The following is a 21,522-nucleotide window of genomic DNA, read 5'->3' as shown; positions in this document are numbered from 1 at the left end:
CTATTCCTTGGTGTGCAGGATGTCTTAAGACAAATGGATTGAATGTGGCATCTCTGAACTGTGGCTGTGTTTGCTGACTGCCACGTTGCTCCTCACTAGGGTGAAACTCAGGGTCATCCCTCTGCACATTTCTGTGGCTGCTCCGCAGCCCTGCAGTTGCATGTCCAATTCGGCCTGCATTTGTCAGCATGGGAAGGGCACCAGATGAGTCCTTGAGCCCTTGCTGTCTCTCCTGCAGTGATGTTACCCATTCCCTGCATGCTGTGCCACACAGGGTCACTGCAGGGCTCAAGGTTCATTTCCCACTGTGATGGGCTTACTTTCCTCTTGCTCACCTGCTCTTTTTCCAGGTGTTGAGCCCCAGCTTGGAGCATGAACAGGTGACTAACCCTTATATGTCCAACCTCCTGTTATTGCATTTATTCACTTTTTTGTCACTCTGGTTCCTGAAGTCCCCTATTCCTCCTCCTCCTCCTGCCTCTGATGAACAGGTCAGTGTGAGCAGCATGCAGGCAGGTCCTGGACAGAGCCTTCCCCTCTCACCCCACCCAATGTGGTACCCGTGCCCTGACCAACCAGCCGCCCGAGTGCTGTGGCAGCTCATGCAGCCTGAATTTCCAGTGAGCACAGATCCACGTGCAGGCTGTGTGGCACTGCAGCAGGGACAGTGGCAGGAGGCACTTCCTGGGGAGTGGCACCACGGGCTCCCCCAGCGTTCACCCCCCAGGACCCTCTCCCAGCAGCTCTGGGACAGGCGGGCTGGGCTGCTCCTTCATCAAAATGTTCTTGGCTCAGCCTGGAGCTGGAGGAAGAGCAACAGTCTGAGATTTCCAGACCACTGGATGATACAGTCCTTGTGTTCCTCTCCAATATGTGCAGAATTAGTAATTTAAGAAACTCCAAAGTGTGCAGAATAAGTAGTTAAAGAATACGTTGATCTGTGCAAGTACTTGAGAGTGTGCCTGGCACATCCTGGATGGAGTGACAAGTTAGGATGTCACTGTGCCAGGCAAGGAAGAACTCATCTTCTGACTGAACATTTCCCTCTCAAAGATTTTTTTTTTTTTTTTTGGCATTGAAAAACTAGCAAGTGAAAGAGAAATAATCAGAACTTAATTTTGCTTCTGCTTAGCAAACCCTGGTATTGCTCCCAGTGCACAGGGAGACAATACCCTCAGAACAGGATAGTCATCAGCTGGAGAATCTGAAAGTTATGAATGGGACAGAACTGACAATGGAGTAATTCCAGCAGGCAGAAGGGCACAATTTTAACAGTGCTTTTACAGTTTCCTGTGGTAAGCAGCTATAAGAAACAAACTCCCACCAGAAGCAGTGAATTCTCCAGCACTTAATGTTATAAATGCATGACTGATGCACAGATATAAGCATAGGACAGGGAAATTAAAATCAGATTAATGGGTCTAAAGCAGGGGAACCAACCTGAAATCAAATCAGATTGGTTAATCTCCTGAACAGACATGACAACTGACTTCTGTTGCTAAAAGTACTTTTATAAAGAGGAAGGGGATGCTCCATTTTTTTCTTACTTTCTTCTTTTTTTGGTCTTTACTCACTGCATTTGCCCACTGAAGCACCTTGGCCCCACCCATGGAGTCCACGGCAGGGGCAGGGTGGGCAGCAGCAGCCCTGTCTGGATGTGCCCAGCGCACGCCACCCCCATCAGCCCTGGCTGAAGTTCTCAACCAGAAATGCTTCCTCAGGCCTCCTCCCTCTCTTGGACATGGTGATCACAGCACCATGTGACAGTGAGCATACCCCTTGAGTCAGGGTGAAAATTGAAATAGGATGATGGGAAAAAGGTAGGGAGTTCTAGGCCAGGAGATCCCTGCTGGCTTAAATTTTCATATGGCTCCACAAACCCCATGTGATGAGTTGCTCTTTGTTAGAACCTGTACTTTTGGAAGTGGAACCCCTGCTTTGTGAGAGCTGGTTATTACAGAGCAGGAAACAGTATAAAGAAAAAAAAAATTAACTGGTGCAGGGTGATGCCATATCCCCAGCCCAGGGCTGGGGAAGAGCAAGCTCAGTGACAGCATCTAGGGAATGCTGTGACCTCACCAGGGGCAGGAAAACATTTACTCAGAATAAATACATCCAGGAGGGGGAGAGACACATGCCTGGAATAGTCATCAGGACAAGGGGTTGGGTAGGCAAATACTCCAAGAGGTGTGGGTGGATGCCCCCTGCTCTTGGGTTTTTCTGTGTGCTTCTTTTGCAGTCAGGTACCCAACACAGGACAGCATCTCTCTGGTCTCCAAAATCCCAGCGTCTGTGAAATCTGAACTTGGGAAACTTTCAACCACCAGGGAGATGGGATCAGAGCCGTACCATTAGGGACCCCCTTGCCTCAGGGGGGGCTGTGCTCCAGTCCCCTGGCTCACAGTCCCCCTTCCTCCTCAGGGCTCACTTCTGCCCAATGCCTGACGCAGCCTGCCCCATGGCAGGTACGAACCAGACACAGGTGACGGAGTTTGTGCTCCTGAGCTTTTCCCACGGCCGGCCCTTCCTCTTTGCTCTTTTCCTGGCCATTTACCTGGCCACGCTGCTGGGCAACTCTGCAATACTCTCCCTCGTGTCCCTGGATCCCCACCTCCACAGACCCATGTACTTCTTCCTTAGTCACCTGTCCTGCCTGGACCTTTGCTACTCATCAGTGACGGTGCCCAAGATCCTGGCGAACGCTCTGCGCCCGCAGGCCACCATCTCCTACGGGGGCTGCCTGGCGCAGACCTTCCTGCTGATGTGGTGTGCGGGGGCCGAGTGCGCGCTGCTGGCCGTCATGGCCTTCGACCGCTTTGCCGCCGTGTGCCAGCCCCTGCGCTACGGCCAGGCCCTGCGCCGCAGCACCTGTGCCACCGCTGCCGCCGGCTGCTGGCTCTGGGGGCTGCTGGACTCGGCCCTGCACACGCTCCTGGCGGCCCGGCTCTCCTTCTGCGGGGCTGCCCAGCTCCAGCACATCTTCTGCGACGTGCCGCCGCTGCTGGGGGCCACCTGCAGCGACACCCGCCCCAACGAGCTGGCCCTCCACGTCTCCAGCATCTTTGTGGGACTCAGTCCCTTTCTGCTCGTCGTAATCTCCTACCTTTGCATCCTGGCCACTGTCCTTGGGATGCCACTGGCCACCAGCCGGCGCAAGGCCTTCTCCACCTGCTCCGCACACCTGATTGTGGTCACCCTGTACTTCGTGGCAGCCAACCTGAACTACAACCGGCCCAGCTCGGGCTACTCCCCGGCAGCTGACACGCTGGTCTCTGTGCTGTACTGCATCATCATCCCCATGCTCAACCCCCTCGTCTACAGCCTCCGCAACCAGGAGGTGTGGGGGGCCCTGCGGAAGGCCGTGCGGGTGAGTGCCACACCAGGCTCCCCAGGCACCCACGCCTGAGCAGTGCCAGGGCTGCCACAGGCTGCCAACACGGTGCTGCCACTGCAACGTCCATCCGTGGGACGTCTGTGAAAGCACAGCGAGCCTGGGGCTCCCAGCCCAAGCACAAGGCACGCTGCCATCGCTTGCCTCACCCTCAGTGCATCAGAACGGCAAAATAAAGTCAGGAACAAGGCTGCAGGTCCAGGATTCTGTCTTTATTTTCTAGATGCCATGTGCTGAGCTCGGCACAGGATGTGCTGCAGCTGGGCTACTGCCAGGGAGCTCTGCAAAAGGCAAATTCATGTGGAGCCACACGTGCTGGCCCTGAGCATAGCAACGAGCTCTGCCTCAGGGCTGCCCCAGGTCTTGAGTCAGGCTCTGTGCAGAACAAGGGCAGTGCCTTGCAAAACCTGGCCTGGGCAAGAGGGGCTGTCCCACCATCCACTGTCCCCACATGCCTCGGCTTCAAATCTGATGTCTGCTGGGTTTCCCCAGGCTGCCAGGGCGGCTCTGCAGCACTCTGTACATAAGCACAGCAGCTTGCACAGGCCACCCATGGCCTCAGTGCTGGACTCTGACATGGAGGTCTTAGCACTGAGCTGAGAGCTGGTGGCACTGAACTCCTCACCAGAAATGCTTTGCTTTATGGCCAGGAAAAATTTCCATGTGCAGCTGTTGTGTATGCTGTGGCTCTGGGTGACAGTGGCTGAGGACTGGTTGGGGGTCTGCAGCTGGGCTCAAGCTCAAATGATTCTGTGGTTGTGGGGGCAGTGGCTAAATCTGCAGGTGTGCACATGAGGCACATGAGCTCTGCAGCAGAGCCAGGAGCAGGAGCTCACTGGGGCAAGGGAGACGACACAGGCAGGTGACACCTGCAGCCACACAACCTACGTCGGCTGGACCCAAACACGCTCATCTGCAGCTCAGTTACCAAGAGATACCCAACAGTACCTAATCTGTTCCCAAAGAAACCCACTGGAGAGTCAGAACTGGGACTAGGAGGCACACAGCCTTGTTGGGAGCAGTTTGCCATGTCTTAGTGCACAACACATGCTGATTTTACTCTTCAGGGAAAGAAATGTTTCTGTAACCTGTTGGGTTGGGCTGTTGCTCCTATCCAGACAGGCTGTGAGCCCCTCAGTCCTCCTTGCTATACACCCTTCTGGATTCTAAAAAGTCCTTGATGCACCCTCAGTCCAGTGTCACTGGACACATCAGAGTCTGACCAGTGAACACCCTTGTGAGGAGCCCCTGGAAGGGGACAGCAGGAAACAGCAGAAACCACACAAGGAAAAAGACTGGGGGAGCTGCCTCAGAGAAACGAAAAACCCAAAGCACTCCAAACAAAAACCCCAAAGCCAACCAACCGGAAACCCAAACAAGAAACCTCTGGAAAAGTTACATTAAAATTGATAACTTTTAACCTGAATCCCAATGCACCTTTCCTGTGACAGAGAGACAGTCGTTGGGTGTTCCCAGTATCAAACACTGAGCAGGAATGCCACACTCCTGCACAGGTAGTACAGGCTTGGTCAACTGCAGGGTGGTCCAGAACTCACCTGCGAACCACACTGAACTCTAAAGCTTTAGTGCCACAGAGGCACCTTCTGCACACACTGCTGGCAGTGGCAGTGATGGGGTGTGCTCCCACAGAGCCTCAGGTGTTCCTGCAGCCTCTCAGTGTGCTCCCACAGTCCCTCAGGCGTGCTTCCACAGCTCCTGAGTCCCACAGCCCCTCAGGTGCTGTTTTACTCAGCTGTCCCTGGTTTATTCCTGCTGTGATGGTACCTCCATCCCACAGAGGAACAATTCCCACAGCTGAACATCCATCTAAGAGGTACTGGCTTGAGGGAGGGCTTTACTTGGCATTTCTGAAAACTGTTTTTTAAACATTAGCAATAAAATGTTTCCTCCTGTCCTGCTTCCCACCTACCCAGCCTCTTCCTCACAACTGTGATGAAGAGCCAAGCTTTTCAGGAGCCTCCAGCAGGCACAGGGGACACAAGCTGTCACAGAATCACTGGGATACAGTTTGAGCCAGGCCAGAGCAGAAGCTGGGAGGGAGGGCACAGTCCCAGGGACAGACACACCTATGCCCAATAGGGTCGCACAGACCATGTTCATGTTTCTTTGGTCCATACTGCAAACACGGCTTGTCCTAAAAATGGAAGCCCTTCCTTGGAATAAACACAAATTTGGCTTTCCCAGGGATCTTTTCCCTGACCCTTGATTAGGATGAGACACAGGGCCACAGCAATTGACAAAGGTCCCACAGCTCACATCCCTTCTGCCTTGCCTGGACTAGATTTGGTATTTCTGCTCTGGGAATCGCCCCACTGGGAACAGGATACACTCCTGCAGTCTTGCTGGCTGACAGGTGGGGCAGCCTAGGTAGAAAAGACCTTGTATTGCACTCATATGCTCTTAAACCATCCTAACTTTCCCACCTGGAAGTGGATGGGAATCAAAATCCTCTTGGGCATAAGACAAAACATTCCCTCTGGCACTGCCAATTTGCTCCTTGATATTTCTCTGGATAAGGATTTACCAAGCTGAGCCAAATGAAGCTGATAACGTGGGAAAGGCTAAAGCAGAAAGAGGCTGCCGTGATTTGACCCTGGCCAAGTGCCAGGCACGCACAAAAGTCACTCACTCACCCTCCCCTGCCAGAGAGGAGGGAAAAAAAATAAATGAAGGGTTCATGAGTTGAGATAAGGACTGTGAGAAAACACTGAACACCATGGTCTCACTATGGCCTGCAGAGGAATCTCAGCTCTGGCACCTGGAGCACCTCCTGCCCTTCCTTCCCCACTGACCTTGCTCCAGTGTTGTTTCTCTCCTCTGCCAAGCTGTGGCAGAGGACGGTGAATGAGTGACTTTTGTGGGTGTATGGCATTTGGCCAGTGTCAAACCATGACAGAGGCAAAAGTTGGGAAGGAAGCAGCTTGCACTGTGCTAATTTCATTGCAGAAGCTTCACATAGTTTGCTGGGAAGAGGCCGACTCTGCCATGGCACTGTCCCCGCCACCAGCCTTCATCCACCATCTCAATGTGCGTGATTGTGTCATCAGGATCAAAAGAAATCTCATCATCTCCATCTGCAAAAATTGTCAAGAAAAGACAGTCACAACGCAAAGAGAACCCCAGAGAGAGCTGGTTCACATTCTTCCTCCCACCTTTCCCCAGGCAGAAGACAGAAGAAGTGCTCTGATAACCCCAAGAGTTTACCTCACCCAGCCCCCATCCCAAAGCACAGATAAAGCAGAGAAAGAGCAAGACCTCCCAGATGAAAGACGAAGTTTGTCTGTTCCTGTCCTGCTCTGGGCCAGGACAAGGCTAATTTTTTGCAGTCGTTGGGAGGGGCCATGGCCAAGACACGGAGGTTATTCTGTACCACCTCATGTCATTGCCAGGTAGGGGGAAAGGGACTCTTGATTCCAAGGAACACTGGGTTGAGAAAATGTGGTGGAGGGAGCCATCCAATATTGTCTATTGGTGGGTATTTTTCCATGTGAATAATTTCTTTTCCTATATCTTTTGTTATTAACATTGTTGCTGTTACTGTTTGCTTCCTTATTGCTCTTTCCAAAACTTTTGTTATCTCAACCTGTGATATTTCCCTTTTTGTGCCTCTAACTGGGGAGGAGAAGTGATGCATGGCTTTTTTTTTACTGAGAGTACTAAAGTGGAGAATACCATTCCTACACCATGATGTTCCCAAGCCAGATCTCATTCTGCTTCCCAGGAGGAAGAAATTTAAACCACCAAGTCCCAGTCCCTTCCCTGCTGCAGAGAACCCCTACTTTGCCGCGGCACAGCCCTGAGCTCAGACCCACCTCCTTGGTAATCATAGAGAGCCACTGCGCAGATCCCAGGGCTCTGCCCCTCAGCAGCACTCTCCGTGTTCCCTGCAGGACACAGTACACACAGATGAGACAGAGGCTGAAGCATCCACACAGTCCTGGTCAGTGCCACCCTCCAGCCCAGCTCCGGGGAAGCAAATCAAACCCTGTCAGCAAGGAGAGGTGCATCACAGCCCAAAGCAAGGAACGACTTCCCTCCCCTCCCTCAAGGAGACAGCTGGGTCCTGATCTTTCAATGCTTCTCTCCCAAGAAGAAGGCTGGGAATAACTCCAACCTCTTCAATTGCTAGCAATGCCAGCTGTGACGGAAGCACCAACAGCAGCCCATGCAGTTTGCTCCTGTGCTTGGACAAAGGCTACCTGCACTCCTCACACCAGAGACTCCACCAGAGCAGGTCCCAGGAACACCAGCCATATGATGAATGGGCTGAACCAGAGGCACCGCCAGGCTGCAGGGCAGAACTTGCCAGGAAACTGCAGCAAGAGCATTGGTCCACATCCAGCTGCTCCCGGGCCTGTGGCAGCCTCCTGCCTGGACCCTGATCCAGCAGATTCCTGCTGTCTGGACCAGCATCCCATGCAGCTCATCTGCACCTTACAGCTGGGCAGGGGAGTGGGACACAACCAAGTCTCCATCACCAGAAGCTGCTATCCTGACCACAGTAGATTTCAGGATAAAAATTCCCTTTGCAGTTTGTCCCATACATCCAGTGAGGTTAGTGGACAGGTACAAGCTTCCCAAGACATGGGCTATTCCATCAGTACTCACCCAGTTGGAGATGGCTCTGTCTGGGCTCCTGAGGAAGGATCACCTCATAGTCTTCACCTCCATCTCCTCCAAAGTCATAGGTGGCATCCAGCTTTCCCAGCGGGGCTGGCAGCTCCTCATAGTCAGCACTTCCACTGGTGATGTCACAGTAGTCAGAGGGCTCTGGCAACTCCTCATAGTCTCCACCAACATCCAAGCTTACATTGTAGGTGGGCTGACCCTGGCTGGGCACCTTGCATGGCTCTGCATCCAGATCTGCTGGCCTTGGTGGCAAAGTGGGTGGTACTTCTTCATCCTCCCTTTTGGCCTCCTGCTGTGAGGTGGGAAAGTGACACCAAAGTCACTTGCAAGGCACCCACCACAGGCAGCTCTTTCCTGACCCAGCACCTGACACAAGGCAGCCCCTTTACCACTGCCAGGGCACAAATGGAACACCATCCCCTGCACACCAGGTAAACAGCTGAGCTGCTGGGGCTGTGCTGAACCAGCAGTGGGAATTGTCCTGGAGACCCTCAGGACCCACGTGTCTGAACTCTGTTCATACTTCAGCACAGCCCGTGGTAGTGCCACTGCACTGACTCGCTCCCAGAGCTTGTCCCATGGGGTCAGCAGTGTCCCATGGGGTCAGGTGCTCTGCAGCCATGGCCCATCCCCAGCCCAATGCTACTCCTTATGCTTCCAAAGCCTCTCCCACCCTGTGGCTGTGCTCCACATCTTCCTGCAGGGCTGCACATAAAGCATAGCTCCTCTGAGGTGCAATCTCCTCTGCCTGCTCCCCTCCCCAGCTCTCCCAGGCTGCCTTGGTACCTGTTCTCCTGGTGACATGGGCTGGTCCCCAGCAGCACCCCCGGGTACCCCTGCTGGCACGGCTGGAGAGGCTGCCCCAGTCCCAGTGTGCCCCTTCTCTCTTGGAGGGATTTCCTGCTAGAGAAAAGCCACCAGACTGCTCAGTCCCTTTGAACAATGGCTGTTCACATTCCCAACAGAGCAACTCAGAATGTTCTCCTCCGCCTACAAACCTGCTCTGGGCCTGGGCACTTGCAGGTTGGTGACAACAGTTGGGCAGCCCCAAAGAGGAGCAATGTGGAGGGGATAGCTCCACTGTCAACACGCCGCTGTCCTCTGAGTGCAGGAACAGCACCAGGGGGAAGGCAGGTAAACACAGGAGCTGGGGGCCATCTCCAGTTTGCTGGGATGCATCCCACACAGACTGCTGGGACAGCAGTGCTGGGGAGCAGTAACCACACTGTTTGCCAGGCACCAGAGGCAAAAGAAGCTGAGGCCAGAGCACAGGTTGAATGCAGGTATGTCCCTGTATGAGTATTTGGTGTGCTGAAAAGAAAAGTCCAGTGACAACTGCAAAGCTCAGTGGCCATTCTTGGCAGATGCAGGGAAGCAGTTTAGGCAGGAGGTTACCCTCAAAAGACCAGACAGAAGAATATGGAGCTGCAAGGCTTCGAAGAAAAGTCTGTGTCACGAGTCTTGGAGGACACGGCAAGACAGCCCTGGCTCACCTGCTGCTGAGCCAGCCGGTGCTCCCGAGCCTGCCTCCTGCTCTCCTCCTCTGCCGACTGGGCCATGTGCTCAAACCGCAGCCGCAGGCTGCTGGTGCCGCTGGAGGCTCCTGTGAGGAGACAGCTGATTGACCAGCCCTGCGTCTTCCTTCCACCACCCCAAGCATCCAGAAGAAACCCAGACCTCTGCCTCTTCCAGAGAAACTTGCAGTCAGCCACCTTCTCCTGCCCTCCAGCACAGGTTAAACCCCTGTCCTACCACAGCACACACCTGCCAGCAGGCTGCCACTGAGAGACTGTGAGGCCCACAGCTTCCTAAGCCCAGGGCTGGTACTCAGGTCTCACCTGCTTCCAGGGGTCTTGTTTTCTCATAGGAGGAGGTGGGAGCTGCCATCTCATCAAAGCCAGCAGCACTCTGCAAGAGGAAGCAAAAGAACTGTTCAGCCCATTGGGCAATGCCAGTGCTGGCTTGGGTACTGGTGATGGCAAGCTTTGTTCTCAGGCATGTTTGTCCTCACCTGCACACCTGCCCTGGCCCAGGGGAGGCTGTTGGCTGCAGTCCCCCCTTCTGACACCTCCCTGTCCTGGGGATACGCCTGTTGCCCCCCAGCCAAGGACACAGCCCAGGAGAAGGCACTGAGAGCTGGAAAGATGCTGTGGAGCCCAGCAGGGGAGGCTGAGCAGTGACACAGGACAGCAGGGCTGGGGACACTCCCTGTACCATGGCAAGGAGCTGGGGGCGTGCCTGGGGGGATGCCTGGCCATCGGCCTCTTCCCCAGGCCCAGAGACACTGTGCATCCAACCCTGGCACTCCCCGTGGCATGAGGCCTGAAAGCACTTCCCTGCTGGATGCACAACTGCCTCACCTGCCACGTGTGTGCAGTGGCACAAGCTGGAAAGCAGCACCAGTGTGCAAACACCTGCAGCAACACCGGCTTCAGGAGGGATGGAGAGAGGCTGGACCGGGATTAGGATTGGTGGGGAGGGTGCAGGAAAGCCAAAGTGAGATAGAGAAGGCTTAAGGGTTTATCTGCTTTCATGAGAAAACTATTTCATGCAAAAAGGAATGAGCAGGTAGGACCCACTTCTCAGCCTGACGCTTTACAGCAGGTGCTGCCTGCAGGTGTCACAATAGGCTGGTGGCCAACTGTGGCAGCAGCTCTCTGGCCACACAGAGCAAGGCACAACATTCCCAGGCATTTTCCTGGGGAAGGCTGTGAGAACATCAGAGAAAAGAATGTTAAACAATTCTTATCTTCACTTATTGTACTTGTTGTGAACATGTAGAATGTGTTATGAAGATTTGTTTACTAAAGGGTGATTTCTTGATTGGCCACTAGTGATAGTGTTTAGATTGAATTGGCCAATCTGGTCTGTCTGTATCAGACTGTCTGTAAAGGATGATGAGTTTCTTAATAAGCATAGTATAGCATAATAAAGTGACTGATCAGCCTTCTGGAATCATGGAGTCAATACTAATTATTATCCAGCAGGGACCCATGCTACGATAGCTGACAGCAGCTCTGCTCTTCCTGCAGAAAACACACCTAAGCAGGTAAACCAGCCCACAGGCTCAGAACCAGGTGTCCACAGGTCACAACAGAAGCCTGGACATGCTGTCTATATGACAGCATTTTTATTTTGTGTGAGCCTTAGTCTGATACTGAGTGTCCAGAACTTTACTAAAGGGGTGTTCAGGCTGCCTGAGAGTCTGTTATGCTCTGCTCTGGTGCAGTGAATTCAGCATTTCTCCATTCCTGAGGACCAGGAAATCTGAAATTTAGTTACTTGCCCAAATAATCCTTATTTTTACCATGTTTATTTATGCTTCAGTATTCTTAAAATGTACAAATTCATGTTCACTTTCAGCCAAACTGCTTATCTCCTCTCTGCATCCTGCCTCCCAAAGAGCCACAACCCTTTTACCCAGTCCCCATGTGCTTTTGCATGTTGTTTTTGACCACATACAAGGTGTGCCTTTTGTCAGTGCACCTCCATTTGCTGCTGTTAAACTCAGAGCTAGTGCTAATCTCTTCTGAGGGCAGGACAACATTCCCTCTCTGTGGCAGGCCCAGCCAGCACACAGCATGGACAGGACCATGTTGGGGGTTTCAGTGTGTCTGCATCCTCCCCTGCTTCCTCAAGCTCCCGAGGACAGTGATGCTGGTGCTGTACCAAGCACAGCCCTGTGCCCCCAGCAAGGGAAGGAGGTTTCAGGGAAGGCACCCTCATTCCTCCTCCAAATGCCCTAAAGCATCTTTTGTCCTGCATCTTTTAGGCTATCGCATCCATGCAGATCACAGCCACTCGCAGGACCCCCTCTGGGGACCAAGCCTTCAGGGCAGCCTGCTGAGCACAGAACTGATCTCAGGGCCTCACTCTGAGATGTGACTGTAGATGAAGTGTCAGCCCAAACAGAAAACCTGAACCAACCACTTGGTGACCTCTTCTCATGCACAGCGGATTGATCTATGCCAATCCCATCCCTGCTGGAGTTTGTCAAGGTGTGCAGGAAGATTTAGCACCTGAACAGACCATGAGGCACTCCTTGATAGGAGTGAAAAACTTGCAGAGGGTAACAAACAGCAGAGAAGTGAGAGGTGACAGAGTGCCAGGAAGAACTCCTGCATTACAGTCTCCCCAGGCTGCATTCCTCTGCACCCTCTGGTATTTTACACTCGGCCAGTTCCTTCCAGCTCTGGGTACTGGGATCTCAGCTCCGCTGCGGGAATCTCTTCTCTTTCAGCTGGGCAAAAAGCAGCAGTTACAAGGAAGCAATTGCAGGCTGCAGCAGTCTTACCTTATCCACTCTATCCTTCTGGACTCCATAACGGCCTCCAAACCCCTTGGCATAGTCTGTATGGAAAAAAAAAAAAAAAAAGTTATTTTAGAGTGTTTTTTATTTTGTGCACACATCTGACTTCAGTATGCTGTGACCAGTGAAATAAGTTTGCAAGTGTTATCTCTAGTTAATTCCATTTGTGATGAGACACAGATAAAGTTAAGTGCTCTGGACAGTAGCTTTTAGGATTAATCCCTCCCTCCTTTCAGCTGAGGGCACAGGTGTGCAGGGCTGTAGCTGCCAAGCCGAGCCCAAGGCACCAGGGTGAGGCCACTCACCCCACCTGGGTGGAGCGTGGCCCTGTTCAGGGAGGTCAAACATGCTGCACACAAGGCACTCCTGGGATCTGCACTGCCTCATTCCTCTGTGAGAACTTGTGACTTCAGAGTGTGTCTCATGTGTGCGAAGAGCAAATCTGGGCGGAATCAGGGCAGGGAGGTTACAATGAGCTCATGGTTAGGAACGTCCCTCACAGGGAATGGCAGAGTCTGGGAGTCCTGACTGAGGGACCCACATTGCGTGTCCCCCACTGATCCAAGCTCCCACCTACTCTGCCCTTGTGCTTTGAGGTTCACTGTGTCTGCAACGCGCTGGACACGTTCTGTTTTCAGCAGCTGGATCTCTTACTATGAACCACAAGCTCCAGACACAGGTCTGTGTGTGCTCCAAGGAAACTGCTACCACCTCTGGCAATACTGCCCAACCTCTTTGGGATGCGTGGGGCTGCACTTCTTCCTGATGGTCCCAGCCAAGGGCATTCTTGTCCTGACGATCCCTCTGGACCCCAAACTTCCCACCAAAGCCCACAGAATAGTCTTCAGCCACAGGGATGCAGATCAGGGCATGGAAGAGAACACACAAGGGAGGGAAGGAGACAAGTGTCAGCAGTGTGAGCTCAGGCTGCTTTCACAAGTTTTCCATGCCCAGGACTTAGAGAAAGACATAGAACAAGGCCAGATTTCCCCACCAGCAGCAACAGCCCTCCCTCCTCCCTGGGATATGTCATCAGCTATTAGCACCTGCCTGACCTTCCCCTTCACCCTCCCTGTGGTGATAATGCTGTCCAAGAGATCCCTATGCCCACAGAACTCTTCTGCTCCTCTTCCTTTAGCCTGAACTCTTTTTAGCAGCCATGCGCTGTGCAATGGCTTTGATCACCTGGCTGTTCCCAACAGCTCCCTGTAGCTCTTCCACCATTCTTGCAGTAGATTGCAAATGCCCTGCACAGTGCCCATAGTCCCATTGGACACAGTCTCCAGCTCCAGCCCTGACACTGCCTGCTCCCCCTCCCCAGCTGGCTCCTCCAGCTCCCCCACCCCCTCCAGCACCCCCAGTTTTCCCCAGCTCACCTGGCTGCCGGGGCTCACCTTTCTGAGAATCATGCTTCTCTGTCTGGCTCTTGTAGTCAAATCCCACAGCTGCTTTGTCCACCTTATCCCTTTCCACTCCGTAACGGCCACCAAAGCCCTTGGAGTAATCTGAGGTGGAGCATGGAGTCAAATGCTGCCCCCAGCATGGGGCTGCTGAGGAGAGGATAGGGAGCAGCACTGGGGCAGGCCCCCAGGGAGAAGGGACAGCAGCAGAGACTATGGAAAACACCACAGAAAGTGAAGGGTTGGAGGGGATGGAGTGGATGGTAGGGAGCACCATGGATGAGAGCCCACAGGAATGGGGGCACAAAGCAAACGGGATCAGGGCACCAGGAGACACAGCAGGCCAGGAGGAAAGAAGAAAACAGACGTGCCAAGGACAGCGGCACATGGGGCCACAAGGGAGATAGACTGGGAACAGAAATCTGAAACAAGAGACAGGAGACTGTGCCACAGCCAACAGCACAGGATACTGGGAGCAGAAGAGAAGCTGGGCAAAGGGTCAAGGGGCCACATGTGCCCATGGACTTGCCTTTCTGGGACGAGTGTTTCTCCACCTCGCTCTTGTATTCAAAGCCCAGTGCTGACTGGAACAAGAAGTGGAGGACTGTCAATCATCCTCAGAGCCAGGATGGGTCTCAGCCTTCCTCCCCTGGGGCCAGGCTGTCACTGGCTCCCTGTCTTGTGCTGCAGCATGCAGGGGCAAACACCCCAGTCCCTGGAGAAACAGTGTTCTGCCTGGGTGGGACAGGCCCACCACAGCAATGCACACCAGCCACCTCCACAGGTGCCCCACACTGTGGGGCCACTGCCCAGCATAGAGCTGAGCCGTGCTTCAGCGAGACCAGGGCACAGGGCACACCCTGCATGCCCTGAGCTTTGAGAACAGCCCCAGGCTGGCATGTGGCAGTGCTCCATGGCCAGCACGGGCCACAGGTATGGATTTCAGCTGCACTGTCCAACACACCTTGTCGGCTCGGTCCCGCTGGACTCCGAACTTGCCACCAAAGCCCTGGGCTGCATCTGTCTGCGAGGAGTGCTTCCCAACATCAGCCACGTACTCGTGTCCTACTGCGCACTGAGAGGAAAGACAGCGTGACGTGAGCATCCACCGTGGACAGGCAGAGGCACCACAGCTGCTCCCACACACTGCTGACACCCTCGCAGCCACAGGTAACAGGTCCAAGCTGGCTGTGCTGATGGTGCCCAGGCTCTGCACATGGCCTTTGCCAGCAGCAGCTCAGCTCAGAGGCCTGGGAGGAGCCTTGAGAGCTGTCATCTCACAAATGTCCCCACTGCCCGCTCATGAAGCAAAGTGTGGGATGCTGAATGCCACCTGCTCTCAAGTGCTGGTGGAGTTGCATGGTGGATAATCATAGGATAGACAAGAGAAAAGTGCAGACAGGCACATACAGCCGAGAACTCCAGGCAGAGCTCTGGCACTCATTTCTCATTTCTGTATCTCACAGCAAGGGCCAGCAAACCTGGCCACAGGCCAAGCCAGGAACCCGCTCTCCCTGCTGAGGTGCTGTGGCCAGGAACCACAGACGCTCTATGCCAAAATGGAACAGCTGTGCTCAGACGCTGCTGGACCACAGTGAGGGTGCTTTTGTTCAGCAACTTCTTGGCCTTTGTCCGGTTACACCAGGATGCTGCAAGTGTTCAGCTTCTGCCCCTTCTCCTGAGGAGCATGTGCAGTTCCTGACTACAACAGCTCTGGCAAGGAGAGCAGGGAATTTTTGAGGACAGTCTTTCTCACCCTGCCATCCAGGTATTGTTCAATCCCACAGTGACCACACCTATGGAACTCTACTTCAATCTAAACATCTCACTTCTGAGAAAGAAGCATTAAATGCCAAAAGGTGCATGAAGAAGTGTGATAATGATTATCACAAAACATAGACCAGATCTGATGTCTAGGGCTTTATCTCAGGGAGATATGAGCTCTGTAATGCAGAATATGGGGAGGGAATTACTACACATTAGTCTGCAAGCACAAGTAGGGAGGCCCCAGATTTAATTGTTATGTAGCAGGCTTGAACAGCCCCAGAAAGCCTTTCACAGCTAAATGGAGCATTGTAAAAAGTTGTAGAGATGAGTTACACAAATGAATTCAAACAGATTCTGGAGACAGAGTATGGGCTAGCTGGACATGTGTGAATCTGTGAAGCCATGCAAACTCTCCATACTTTCCCTTCAGGGTCAGGCCAGAAAACAGATACCCCCTCCTTTAGGATTAAAGCACTTCTCCACTGAGGCTCAGGGAAGCCTCCCACAGCTGTTACCTTATCCATTCGGTCTCGCTCTGTTCCAAATTTGCCCCCATAGCCATAGGATGCCTTGGGGCCAGTCTCCAGCTCCTTCTTCTTGATGACCTCATGTTCCTCTGATACCTTGTTCCTCAGCTGATGGATGCTGGAGACAGAGACAGGGCAGGTGGGTGTGGGATTCTGCAGAACCAAAGCCCAGCAGGACATACAGGCAGCACCAGCTGCCTGCGCTGGGCTCCCCTGGGGTCTGGCAAGGGACCAGTGGGCTCACGGGGACATCCCGCCCCTCTCCTGCAGCCCTGTTCTGGGCTACATCCCGACCTTCTCAGGACCCCACACCTTCCTTTTTCCTGCAGGGCTGCCCCGAGGGAGCTGTGCTGCGGGTCAGCCCCGGGCAGCCCCATGTGCAGGTGTTCGGGCCCCGATCCCCCACGGCTGTGGGCTGCGACCCGGCCAAGAGCCGCAGAATGGGGCCCACGGAGGCTCCCGGCCCTGTGCCCGCGGGGCCCGTAATTGTGTTGACCCCGGCAGAGCCCGTGCTGACCCCGGCACGGCCCGTGCTGACCCCGGCAGGGCCCGTGCTGACCCCGGCACGGCCCGTGCTGTCCCCGGCAGGGCCCGTGCTGACCCCGGCAGGGCCCGTGCTGACCCCGGCAGGGCCCGTGCTGACCCCGGCAGGGCCCGTTCTGACCCCGGCAGGGCCCGTTCTGTCCCGGCAGGGCCCGTTCTGTCCCGGCAGGGCCCGTTCTGACCCCGGCAGGGCCCGTGCTGTCCCCGGGCAGGGCCCGTTCTGTCCCCGGCAGGGCCCGTTCTGTCCCCGGGCAGGGCCCGTGCTGACCCCGGCACGGCCCGTGCTGTGCCCGCGGGACCGCTCCCCCCATGCCCCGGCCCCGGCCCCGGCCCCGCCGCACTCACTCGATGTGCCCAGCGCGGCCAGAGCCCTCGATGGTTTTGGCTCCCCAGCGCTGCTCCCGCTCGGAGATGTCGTTCTGCGGACGAAGGGCGGCCGTCAGCCCCAGCCCGCACGGGCTCGCTGCGCTCCGTCGGCCCAGGCACGGCCCGGGGGTCCCGCACCCCGTCCCCGCCGGGCCGGGCCGAGGTCTCCGGCGCACTCCGCAGAGCCGGGTGACACCGGCATGCGCGGAATTCACTGTTCGGGGAATCACTCGAGAAAGCACGGTGACCCCAGCCCTCGGGCCTGGCCATCACAGCCTTGTGTGGTAGGTTTGTGGAAGCTCTGAACATATATTCGATAAAGTGAAGCATCAATAAAGTATTTCCTAATATACAATGAAGCTGAAAAGATGTATATATGAAATAGAATCAAAAGTTAATACAAAGTCTTATTGTGTTCACGCTTAGTCTGAATGCTTACACAAATAGAAGAGATAAAGTAAGCAAAAAAATTTGACAGTGTAGCTTTTTCCTAAAACATTAATAACTTGAAACTATGAGAAAGGAATTTGATTTTCTGCCCCAAACTAGAATTTCTTACTGGAAATAATTAGGTAAGACTACAAACACAGGACTCTTGTCCAACAAGAGAGGCTTGTTGGGAAAGTAATAGAGAAACAAATGGAAAACGAAAAATCATGATCCTGTATGAATGCAGAGGGTTCCCCAGGCTGAACCCTTCTGCTCTCTCACCAGCTCAACTCAGAGCTGAAGTAGATAGAAAACGAGTGTAAGAGGCACATAGCTGCACCTGCACAAGCTGACTGTAAGCAGAGTAGGATTTTTAATCTGGAAAAAAGATAAATTAGGGAAATGCTGCATCCTGTACAGTTACAAACAATGTAGGACAGAGAAAATTTGTTTGCTGTGTCTTGTAACATATGTTGTGGAAAGGACAAGGGAGTTACCCTTGTAACAAGGGAGTTTCTTAAACAAGCAGGTTTAAGAAACCCTGCATATTCTGTACTCCTTAGGTGCCATTGCTTGTGGTCAGACATGGGGTATGCAATGGTGTAGGACGTTCTGGAGTCTAAACCTGGAGATGTGTCAGAAGTGTCTCAGACAGGTGACCTGACAGTGCCTGCAAGGGGTGATGGCACTCGGCTGATCCTACCCTGCCAGCAGTGCTGCAGCCCTGCCGAGCCCCAAGCCCCAAGCCCCGCACCAGCAGCAGGAGCCCAGGGCCTGGAGCTCTTCACACCATCAGCATAACAGTTTCCACACCAGACACTCACCACGAAATCGGGGTCCGTGTCCCAGTCGTCTCCCTGAGCCTCCACTTTCACGGACACGTTGTGTCCCACAACTGCTTTCCACATCTGCACAACAAGGACATGCTGTCACCCAGGGTGGCCACATCTGGCTCACACAGTCACAGCAGAAACTGGGCTGGAAGGGGCTCTAACAGGCCACCTGTTCTCACACATCTGTCCCTCATGTAGCACAGGGCACCCCAAGATAGCTGCTCCTGAGCCCCAGCATGTCTTACAGCAAAGCACATGGGGAGTGTAGGTGTAAACCATGGCCTTCATGCACCCTGACTCTGCAGTAGGAACACACACATTATAATATAAATGAATGCTGGCATCCAGTTACCAGATTCTGCTTTTCCAACACACATTAATTTTCTGTGCTGTGGGAGGCTGTTCCCTGAGTTACTCCTGCTTTTAGTTCAGTTGCACACACCATGGTGTGCTCCAACACTGCAACACTGTGCTGTTGGAACTGAGGTGGACTCCTCAAGCCTCTTGTCTGCTTTTCAACCTTTTAATCCCTGCCCATAGCCTAGGGAAGGGTCAGAACAAGGCTGGGCAGTGGTGTGACAGAGCTGGTGCTGTGTGGTGTTCATGTCTGTCACGTGGAGAAAATGGGAAATGGGGCTAAAAGCACTGAAGAAGCAGGGCTAAACTGGCTGATGCTGTGGTGGAACTGCTCCTGCAGGCCTGGAGGAAGTGATGGGCCCAGGAAGAGGAAGTTGAAAATAATGTGAAATCTAAAACTGCTACATTTCATTTTCAAGGTGATCATGAAAAAAAACATGACGAAAAAGCCCCCCTGAAACAACTGAGTTTTTCCAACGTGAGAGACAGAGAGAAAATATTAGTTTGCTGCCCCTATACCCCAGAGCAATCACTCTCATCAGAGCTCCATCCTTTCATATCTCACTCCTTTTTCTGCCTGCAGTGTTGAGGAACTGCAAGTTCTCTGGGTCACCCAAAGCAGCTTTTTTGTGGGACAGAGAGAAAGATGGAAGAGAATGTGCATTAAAGACTGAGCTGAGCCCTGGTCTCCATCACACCAAACTGTGAACAAATCAGCAGGAAGGAAGAGAGCTCCTGTGTGCAGTTAACAGCAGCTTTTACTGTGTGCTGCTCAGCTGTGCTAACCCCCCACTCCCACAGCTGTGTGGAAGCCTCAGACAGCCCTGAGCTCTTGGGGCAGTTGCCCTCTGTGAAAGCAAATTGTTTATGCTGAATAATTAATAATTCTCTGTTTATGCTAAGTAATTAACTGTGCCACATCAAAAGCTGCTTAAGTGAATATCCTTCCGGTTTAGTGCAGTGCACTTCTCAGTTTCGAGCTGTCCTTTCCTGAGAACCAGCACTGTAAGATCAGGGAGCAAAGAGAACAGAAACGAAGTAAGCACAGCAGTGATGATTCTTTCTTTTGTTAAACAAAGGCCAGGTAGTCAGCTAAGAGAGAAGATGAAGGGCTAAGGCAGATACACAGTGAAGACCTGGTTTTAGGCCTTCCCAGGTGTCCCAAGATCACAGCCAGTCTGTGACATTGCCCACTGACAGCAAACCGGATACAGTTAATTGCAATTAGAAGCAGGGGATGTGGAAAGGCTCATGTAGACAACACAGCCCCTTCTAATGCCTTTCTTCTCCTTTTCCTGTCTCTCGTTTATTGGCATCTCTCATGCCAAAGTTTTTTAAAGTTTGTTGCTCATTTTTGTAAAGCATAAACCTGCAATAATAACCGCTAGCACAGGGCTGCTCATCATCAGGGCAGCTGATTTGAGCTCAAATAAGATGGTTCAAGGTTATAAATACTGCTGTAAATGTTCTTGACCACCCATCCTCCAAAGCCACCTGCCATGCATTGTGGGAACCATGACAAACCACAGGCTGTAATCGCATCACAAGGCTCTGGACACTGTCCATATGAGAAATATCAGCCAGGGTAGCATTTCAACCCTTTTTTGTCCCATTTTCCCCAGGGAAAACATCCACTACAGCACAAATACAGGGCTACCACACAGCAGTCATGCTGGTAGATTTGGAAACGTGGCTCTTTAGAGCCTCAAACACAAGAGCCACAATGATAACAGGACAATAGCCTGAGAAGCAAATGTTGAGCATTGTCCACTTAAATATGCTTGTTCAGGAAGATCTCTTTGCCCACCAAAAGCTACACTTTTATGTAGTAATTTCTCACTTTACACTCCCAAAACCCCCTCAAGTTTTCTTACCTTTATAGGCTCACCAGTTCCTGCTGGCAAACTTGCTGCGTTTTGCTGAGGCACCTGCTGCTAGTGACAGCTTTGGGCCTGTGTCTGCTCTGAGTTCCGGTTTTAACTTCAGCTCTTTTCACTTCCTGCATCCCAGCCCCCAGCTCTGCTCAAGTCGTGAGTCCCAGAGCTGGCCCCAGTGCTGCAGTTCCCCTGCACGCTGCCTCTGACCTGAGACACTGATGCAGTGCCCACATAGAGTTTCCCCATCAACACACTTGTTTTAAACAAGACTCTCACGTGGGTATAAAAAACAGAGTTCTGGTGGAGGCACAAATCCTGGTGCCAGGTCTTGAGCATGCCTTTTACTTTCAATATCTCTCCCCATTACTTGGAGGATTGAGGAGAACACTAACTGTGCTTCTGAAACTTTTCCCATTCTGCCCAGGGCCTGAAAACTCCTTTGGATCAAACTTGGGCTTCTTGTTGCAACATCACCAGTAGCCACATGAGAGAACCAGAGTGGGCACAGTCCAAAGGCTGCACTGAACTGAAGTCAGTTGTCCGGTGACATCCATGTCTCGGGCTCCTGGAAGGCAGCCAGCACTCCTGTAAAGAGTCTAGCACATGGGTGCTTTCATTGTGCTCAGGAGCAACTTACCTGTGATTGCACCCTCCGTTGTTTCTCCTCAGCACTGGCCTTAATGCAGCTCTCATTATCAGGGGCGGGTTGATCTGCCCTCAGGAAGGGCACCTGCACAGGTTCCTTGCACCTCATCATGAGCTTTGTCTGCCATTCCCAGATCCTCACACCTGTCCTGTAAAGGGAGCTGAGAGGATCAGGAGGGCACCCCTTAGAGCTCCATGCAGCAACTTGTATCCACTCCTCCCTACTCCCCTGATGTTGCTTTCCTCCTGGCACATAACCAGACCTGTCCCAGGCTCAGTGGTGCTGTTGAATTGGCCTGAGTGTCCGAGGATGACAGAGCACAGCTTTGTTGGCTGACCTTCCTTCTCAGCCTTTACTGAAGATAGATCAAAAATCAAGGCAGGACAGGTCCATTGGAGAAGAAATAAAATGTTGAAATGTTTGAGAC

At 53.1% G+C, this 21,522-nt stretch overlaps 2 protein-coding genes across 3 annotated transcripts; one reads left to right on the top strand and one right to left on the bottom strand.

The window, feature by feature from the left end:
* The first annotated feature begins 73 nt into the window (after nt 1–73).
* LOC119708868 (olfactory receptor 5V1-like) lies at nt 74–3,455 on the top strand. The gene has a single exon (XM_038155794.1). It carries the CDS (start codon nt 2,438–2,440, stop codon nt 3,404–3,406), a length of 969 nt encoding a protein of 322 aa, XP_038011722.1. The 5' UTR covers nt 74–2,437; the 3' UTR covers nt 3,407–3,455.
* Nucleotides 3,456–3,582: 127 nt separating this feature from the next.
* Nucleotides 3,583–20,725, bottom strand: LOC119708864 (hematopoietic lineage cell-specific protein-like). 2 transcript variants are annotated; one of them, XM_038155784.1, is made up of 15 exons: nt 20,447–20,725; nt 18,207–18,290; nt 16,933–17,006; nt 16,033–16,162; nt 14,715–14,825; nt 14,280–14,334; nt 13,745–13,855; nt 13,082–13,192; nt 12,336–12,391; nt 9,880–9,949; nt 9,535–9,644; nt 8,828–8,941; nt 8,021–8,333; nt 7,225–7,296; nt 3,583–6,486 (listed from the first exon to the last, which is right to left on the bottom strand). In XM_038155784.1, exons 2-15 carry the CDS (start codon nt 18,288–18,290, stop codon nt 6,350–6,352), a joined length of 1,548 nt encoding a protein of 515 aa, XP_038011712.1. In that variant the 5' UTR covers nt 20,447–20,725; the 3' UTR covers nt 3,583–6,349. The 2 variants fall into 2 exon arrangements, with proteins under 2 accessions (XP_038011712.1, XP_038011711.1); XM_038155783.1 differs by having other exon boundaries at nt 8,828–8,944; nt 20,447–20,720.
* Between the last annotated feature and the right edge of the window lie 797 nt (nt 20,726–21,522).

This window comes from Motacilla alba, chromosome 1A, assembly GCF_015832195.1.
Source record: "Motacilla alba alba isolate MOTALB_02 chromosome 1A, Motacilla_alba_V1.0_pri, whole genome shotgun sequence".
Taxonomy (NCBI): domain Eukaryota; kingdom Metazoa; phylum Chordata; class Aves; order Passeriformes; family Motacillidae; genus Motacilla; species Motacilla alba.
The sequence above is the reverse complement of the archived record's forward strand: the minus strand, read 5'-3'. Positions and strand labels throughout refer to the sequence as shown.

Coding starts and splice junctions, on each gene's coding strand:
- LOC119708868 (XM_038155794.1), top strand. CDS start 2,438: ATGCCTGACGCAGCCTGCCCCATGGCAGGTACGAACCAGACACAGGTG.
- LOC119708864 (XM_038155783.1), bottom strand. CDS start 18,290: ATGTGGAAAGCAGTTGTGGGACACAACGTGTCCGTGAAAGTGGAGGCT. Junction 14,335..14,714: donor AGCGGGACCGAGCCGACAAG/GTGTGTTGGACA, acceptor TTCTTGTTCCAG/TCAGCACTGGGCTTTGAATA. Junction 12,392..13,081: donor GCCCCACGCATCCCAAAGAG/GTTGGGCAGTAT, acceptor TTTTCCATACAG/ACTATGCCAAGGGGTTTGGA.